The sequence below is a fragment of the Pistacia vera genome, unplaced genomic scaffold (assembly GCF_008641045.1).
Source record: "Pistacia vera cultivar Batoury unplaced genomic scaffold, PisVer_v2 Contig1133, whole genome shotgun sequence".
Lineage (NCBI taxonomy): Eukaryota > Viridiplantae > Streptophyta > Magnoliopsida > Sapindales > Anacardiaceae > Pistacia > Pistacia vera.
This window is the reverse complement of record NW_022195175.1, coordinates 339,438-347,447: the sequence shown is the minus strand read 5'-3', so window position 1 is coordinate 347,447 and position 8,010 is coordinate 339,438. Positions and strand designations below refer to the sequence as shown.

The 8,010-nt window shown below is 34.8% G+C and overlaps 1 protein-coding gene across 1 annotated transcript; it reads left to right on the top strand.

Moving 5' to 3' along the window:
• The first annotated feature begins 4,257 nt into the window (after positions 1-4,257).
• Positions 4,258-7,770, top strand: LOC116143935 (putative cyclic nucleotide-gated ion channel 15). The gene is made up of 6 exons (XM_031429380.1): positions 4,258-4,545; positions 4,629-5,184; positions 5,275-5,487; positions 6,034-6,326; positions 6,411-6,759; positions 6,850-7,770. Exons 1-6 carry the CDS (start codon positions 4,517-4,519, stop codon positions 7,522-7,524), a joined length of 2,115 nt encoding a protein of 704 aa, XP_031285240.1. The 5' UTR covers positions 4,258-4,516; the 3' UTR covers positions 7,525-7,770.
• Positions 7,771-8,010: the final 240 nt, after the last annotated feature.

Sequence of the window (8,010 nt, the reverse complement as noted above, 5' to 3'; positions counted from 1 at the left end):
TCCCTTAAAGGTCAGTTATGTTGATTGAGTCAAAAAGAAAGAAGAATGGAATCCATAACTCATATATTATTGGATTGGAGTAAATTTTATTATCATGAACTGAAATACCACTTGTAAATCATTTTAAAATCCTTTTCAATATCCGTTCGGGAATAGAATCCCATTTAGAATTTGCCTGTTATTTGTTTAATATATATTTATGGTTTACGTGTGGGTCAAAGACTCTGTGCATGGCACGTGCAGAAACAGGCCTATGATCCTGGAAGTGGGGCCGATTAAATGGGGCAAGCAACAGACGAATCCAGACAGTTGCTAATATTGACAGAACGGTGATGATTTAATGCAAACACAAGGGTTTGTCTTTTGTAGTTACACAGTCATATCAAAGACATGGAGGTGTTCAGACCTGTGCTGTACCTCCATTAAAATATGTAGTCGAAAACAATGTAAAAATATTAATAATAAATAGCACAACCCAATTACAAAAATAGAATTGTGTAAACTGAAGAGTTAGTTCGGGATTAGGATACACTACAGGGCATTAAATAGGAAGGAGATGGTAGAAAGCGAGATCTCGGTGGGTGGTCGGATTAGATCTAACTAACCAGTAATGGTGATGATTAAAGAATTTTATCTTACCTAATTAAATAAATAATTGGATGGAAATTATAAACACCGTCAAGGACTGGACAGGAAAACAATGTTAGGTTGGAGACGGACCCTTTTCAGATCTCAATCTCAAAAATTAAAATCGGTCTTTGCTTTGTGACTTAAATCAAACTCATCCACTTCGTTTCTTCGAATGCCATTTATTGCATTAATCTCTCTCCACGGTCGTAATGAGGTTTGCTTATGGAGGACTGTTTTAATTATGAATTAATCGATATATACGTGAGATGTGGAAAGTCAGAATAAAACAAGATTAAAGAGAAAATGTATATAAAAGTAGAGTGATTAGATAGAGACTCTTAAATTTATTACTTAAGAGGTTCTGATTTTGAATTCCTCTTTGATTGCTAATAAATGTGTATTATCAGAACTCTTACTTGATCGATAGTTTTAAAATCGTAAAGGATTAATTGAAATGCATATAAACTGATTCGAACCTTTTAATCATAAAATGATTTATTGAGATATACATAAACTACTCTCCAGACTTATAAAAAAAAAAAAATAAATAAATAAAGTGTAGATAAAAGTATAATTGATATGATGGAAATATGTGTGGAATCAGAAATTAGGTTTTAATTTGTCCGAACGGGAAATCAATTCTTCACAAATCAAGCTGTCAGATCTCTTAAGTCAAAAAGTCTATCTACAAACTCATGCTTTTCCTGTATACAATCAATATTAAATTTAAATAAAATAAATATTTATGATCAAATCAATGTACGGACCGAAATGATGATTTTTCATTTGAATAATACTTTACGTACTAACGAATTTTACCAACCAATGTATTAACCTTTGTTAAAATCACATATAGTATCTATACTATGTATATGGTACCCATACTATTCTTTAATTAGTACATAGATTAATACCCATTCGTTAGTACCCATAGCATCACTCTTAGAAAATACTTTGGGTACTAACGGATGGGTACTAATCTGTGTACTAACTAAAGTATAGTATGGATACTATACATATAATACAGATACTATACTTTAGTTAATACATAGATTAATACCCATCTATTAGTACCCATAGCATCACTCTTATGTAAATGAACTAACACTTTTTTTTTTTTTTTTTTTATTGTGAAGAGCATCAAAGGTTGATATTTTCTCCAGGTTTTTGGAGTATGGGTATGGTTGTTCGTACGTGGTGGAGTTGTGGGTCCATGACTATATATGATCTCACACTAAATTCACAAATAAGTTGACATAAAAAATGTGTTAATTAATTATAGTACCAAATATAGCTTATTAAAGTTACCAATAACACCTCATAAGACATTAGAATCCTTTCTAATTTGGATTTAAAATCAGATTTTTTATTAATAATTAATATATATAGATTTGGATCTTTGCATGCTTTTTATATATCTTATATTTTTGAGTTTTTTTTTTTAATGACCGGGGGTGTTCAAACCAGTTTACGTGCATCTTAACTAATTTCCCGGGAGTTGGGGCCCTAGAACTACTAGTCGGATACGAGCTCTAGTGATGTCCCCTATTAACAATCGTAGAGACTCAAATTCAAAAAACCATGTTAGATTCTCTTCTTGCTTTTTTTACCCTCAAGAAGACTCGAACTTGGGAGATAATTTTAGATCCTCCTCTTGGGAGACCATGCTAGATCATCCTCTTATTCTTTTACCATTAAGAGGACTCAAACTTGGGAGATCACGTTAGATCCTTATTTGCTCTTTTATCATCATGTCACGCAGTGTTGGTTAGAAACTAGCTTTGATTTCCTTACATGGAAATATAATAGTAATTACTTAAATTTTTAATATTATATATATTTTTCTTTAGAACATTGTTATGCCTAAAAAACCAGGACTAATATAAGCTTACATCAACGAGCACTAATTAGAGTTTAGAAAGGCTTTGTGCCGCCCATAATCTGCTATATCGCCTCAAGACAGAGAGAATATAACTGTCACCAACCTAGCAGATTCAAGTTTTATCTGTGAATGAACATGGTCTGCACACTTGTCCAAACCCCATATAATTTAAGGATATCTCCTAAGTTATCAACCAATGAGATCCAAGGAAAGACTTGCACAACATCTACCCACTTGTTGACTTGTAATCATTACCTTAAACTTAGCGGCTATAAACAGAGGACTCTCCCTCACAAAATCGAGATCAGACTCTTGAATTCAACAAAATAAATAGCAAAGACGACCTATAGGAAAGAGATTGACTTAATATTCTCTCTAAATATCAAGCTCCTGTAATTCTTTTCACTTTTCGCGACCTCTTATAAACTTGACTAATCACCAAGAACACTCATACAAAAGAGAACAATGGATGTAGAAATCGCTTGAAGCATTCGAACCACTATAAAAATTCTCTGTCTCATTTATTATTAAGTCTTTGCATGCTATTGTGACATTTGACCAAATTTCATAATATAATCACGTGTAATTTATAAGATTATCTTAATACTTTATACGTGCGAAGTTATTGGCATCAAAATTAATTATCAACAAACATATATTAAGATTTCTCAGCATTTTGTTAGAATAAAACGAAACTGTCCTTAATTGTTAATTTGAATATATAATAAAGGAAAAACTTGAAAAAATGTGCTTATATTATTATAGAATTGAGTTGGACCGTCACTTGCTGGCTTTGTATTCACAGCCATGCATGACAGAAGAGAGACACACGTGGCAAGATTCCATAGGCATGCGTATCTAACGTAGTCAACTCCTCCGCTCTTTACAAGAAAAAAGTACAGTACACGATCACCTTCTTCTCTTCCTTTGGACACACTCTTTTGCTTCTGTCTTCATGTCTTATTTTTTTATCTCTCTTGTTTATATCTTAACTTCATTCATTTTTTTTATTATAATTTTCTCCCAATTCGGCAATTAAAACCATACTCAATCATTTATATTAAATACATTTTCTGTCGGCTTTCTCATAATTCTGAGCTTTTAAAGTCTTTGATATGTACATATAGAATTGGAAGCTCATCATTTTCAGGCGAGTATTGCTAGGACTTTCCACACTTTCCCCTTTCAGCCTCTTTCTCATTCTTTCCATAAATAAACCCTTTGATAATCCTTTTTTTTTTTATGATTACATTTCATTCATTGTTGTTTCTCTGAATTTGGTTTAAACCCAGAAAAGAGATTCTGGTAGCATGGTGGAAGTGGAACCAAAATTATTTCATGTTTGTAAGTCCTCTTTTACTCTCTTATTTTGAATATATAAAATAGACCACTAGGATTAGCTTATATGTTTTCTTTTTCAAAGATGCGAAACTTCTAATGGAGGTTTTACTTTATTCGTTTGATCACTGCAGGCTATTTAAGTAATTGTTTAATTTGTTAGCGGTTACTCTGCGCGTTGCATTTGTCAGTCTTTGATTATAAGAAAAGATATATATCACAATTGGAGATTCAGGGTCAGTTTTATAATGACGAAATACGTAGTATAATAATGATGAAATATACGTATGGTCTTAATATGTTTCTTCTTCAACTGATATTTGACTTTAAGAAAAAAAATCAAGTAGCTCTCCTTAAACTTGCGTGAACAAACCTTTGATGCAGATTTAAAGTAGTATATTAAAGAAATTACTCACATGTTTTGACCTGCTCCTCTGTCCTGAAAATAGGGATAACCTTTAGGCCTTACTGTCCAAGTTGAATCATCTTTTTTTCTGTTCACATGATTCCTGATTAAAGAAGCCATTGCTGGATTTTTGTAGCTCCAGGATTTGTGATTGTGGTCCAATATATATGTACAAACAGTTTATAGAAAGCTAAGCCCTTTTTGTACCACAGATCAAATCCTGTAGCTGAAGCCACGACGATTCTTTCAGAAAAACAATCATGGGTTACGGTAATTCAAGATCTGTAAGGTTGGTCATTTCATCATTCTTCAGTTCTTGTTATGCTATTTGTTTAGAGCTTTCATTAGTTGCTTAAAGATTAGTACTTTCAGATTTCAGGACGATCTTGAATTAGCAAAACGCCCTGCAATCAATGGAGATGGAGTGATTAAGCTCAAGTACAAGATTGATGGAAAACAAATACCTGAGACCAGTACCAAGAAGGCTGAGACAGAGGTCTACGGGAAGGCCGGAAAATTCCTGAAAACAAGAGTGCTGTCCAGAGTGTTCTCTGAAGATTTTGAGAGAGTGAAGAAAAGAATATTGGATCCTAGAGGACCAACAATTCGCAGATGGAATAAAATATTTTTAATAGCATGCATAATTTCTTTGTTTGTAGATCCTCTGTTTTTTTACTTGCCAATAGTAAGAAATGAAGTGTGTATAGAAATTGGAGTACCCCTTGAAGTGTTTCTCACAATTATCAGATCACTATCTGATGCCTTTTACATTATTCAGATATACATTAGATTTCGTACAGCTTATGTTGCGCCGCCTTCTCGTGTATTTGGGAGAGGTGAGCTTGTCATTGATTCTTCGAAAATCGCTTTACGGTACCTCAAAAAGGCCTTCTGGATCGACTTCATTGCAGCCCTGCCACTTCCTCAGGTTTGTCACAAAGAACTTAATTTGATGTCTTTACTGTATATATGATCATGTTTCTAGCTGCTAAATTAAGGCTTCATTTCTATGTTTCAGGTGTTGATTTGGATTGTTATCCCCAATCTTAGCGGCTCAACAATGACAAACACAAAAAATTTCCTTCGGTTCATTATCATTTTCCAGTACCTTCCTAGGCTGTTTCTTATATTACCACTTTCACAACAGATGGTTAAGGCCACTGGAGTTGTGACAGAAACAGCTTGGGCAGGAGCTGCTTATAATCTTATTCTCTACATGTTGGCAAGTCATGTAAGTAGAAGAAGCCTTTTTCTATTTTATTTTCAGAAAGTAGTTAAATAGCTGAGAAAAATCATAGATAACACATGCATCCTCTAATTGATCGTTGGTGTTATACTAACCATATAAACTGTATCTGCATCATTAAAACTGCCAAGCTATGAGATCTGAAATCTAGCTGTTATTCTGAATTTTTAATGTATAGATTTGGAAAGCAAAGCGATATTTGATATCTCACTTCTTTCAAGCATATGCATGTGGGTTATGAATACAATATATCCTGATTCCTGAACTTGTACTTTTAATTTCATTGTTCATGAATTTCACTCATTCGTAGGTTGGCAGATCAGTTGTGCCATTTTTTAATTATTAGTTGTACTTGTATAGCACTGAACATGCCATTAGTTGCAATTAAGGATTAAACAGTAGAAAGATTATACATTCTGGCTAAGTGATAAATGTTAATAACTTTGCATTGTGATTATCAGGATCAACTTGTCTTTCGTTCTATAAGCTGAAAATTGACTATAATCCTGGTTATTCTCTTCTATTTAAAAGGTTTTAGGATCTTGTTGGTACCTGCTCTCAATTGAACGACAAGAAGCATGCTGGAGAAGTGCCTGCAATGATGAGAAGCCATCATGTCAATATAAATATTTCGATTGCCACAGGGTTGAAGACTTTGGCAGAGATTCCTGGTTCAAATCAAGCAATATCACCAACCTTTGTGATCCAAACACTAGCTCCTATGAGTTTGGTATATATGGTGATGCAGTCACATTTGCTGTCACAACAGCACCATTCTTCAACAAATATTTTTACTGTCTCTGGTGGGGCTTAAAAAACCTGAGGTAAGTTTTATTGCACATCTAATGACTTGTTAGTTGAAAAACCATTTGACATTCTAATTTTATGTTTTGAACCAATATGTGCAGCTCTTTGGGACAAAATCTTGCCACAAGCACTTACGTTGGAGAAATAAGTTTCGCAATCATTATCGCGACACTCGGGCTTGTTCTCTTTGCATTGCTTATTGGGAATATGCAGACATACCTCCAGTCCACAACAGTGAGATTAGAAGAGTGGAGAATCAAGAGAACCGATACAGAACAATGGATGCGTCACAGGCAGCTACCTCCAGAGTTAAAGCAATCTATCAGAAAATATGATCAATATAAATGGGTAGCCACTAGAGGAGTTGATGAAGAAGCTCTTCTCAAAGGCCTTCCAATGGATCTCAGGAGAGACATCAAACGCCACCTCTGCTTCAATCTAGTTCGACAAGTAAGTCAAACAAATTTCAACCACAAGTTAATGCTTTATGGGTTATGACAATTCAAGTTTGATGTGTAATTTATTAATGAAATTAAACAGGTTCCATTGTTTGATCAAATGGATGAAAGGATGCTTGATGCAATATGTGAGAGGCTTAAACCTGCCTTATGCACTGAAGGCACATTTCTTGTACGTGAAGGTGACCCTGTCAATGAGATGCTATTCATAATCCGAGGCCACCTTGATTCTTACACCACCAATGGTGGCCGAACGGGCTTCTTTAACTCATGTCGCATTGGCCCTGGGGACTTCTGCGGTGAGGAACTGTTGACATGGGCTTTAGACCCCCGCCCGAATGTCATTCTGCCTTCATCAACTCGATCAGTCAAATCCATTTCAGAAGTTGAGGCATTTGCTCTAAGTTCAGATGACTTGAAGTTTGTAGCATCACAATTTCGAAGACTACATAGCAAACAGCTTCGACACAAGTTCAGATTCTACTCACACCAGTGGCGAGCATGGGCTGCTTGTTTCATACAGGCAGCATGGCGCCGGTTTAAAAAACGAAAGGAAGCAGCTCAACTAAGGGCTAAAGAGAACCTTGCCGCTGAGGCTGAATGTCCCCCACCTCCTTCAGGATTATCTATGTATGCTGCAAGATTGGGTGCAAGTACTAGAAGAGGCAATATGAATAAGCATTCTGGGTCTGATTCCCGGGTTGTTAGTCCATTGCAAAAGCCTGCAGAGCCAGATTTTTCCGTAGATGAGGAATGAGTAGTGTTAACTATAGTTATGGGCGAGCTGCGTCTGTACTCTGTACATTGTTATTCTTTAATTAAGCTAAAAATATGGGGGCGTTCATAATATTTCTTTATTTATTGATGTATTTGTAAGGTGACAGTTGGGAAATTTTGTTACATAGTAAAGACATCTTTGTTCTAATTTTTCAAAGTGATGCATGTTGTAGCTCAGAAAGGGGAAAAAAAAAAGTTTGGCAATATATTGTGGTAATTAATATCAGTTTTTGTTGCCTGCATGCTTTGATGTTATTGAGCGATTAGGGAGAAGAAATATCATATTTCACATTTGCAAGCGCATATACTTATTAAATAAAAAATGTTAACAGTTTGCAAGCCATTACTGCAAAACATTTGACATGGATGAATGAGAGAAATGCTAAGTTTGCTAAATGCAAAGTGATACCCTTATAGATGAATCAAGGCAATGGTTTGGTCAAGAATGAAGATTGCTACTATGTCA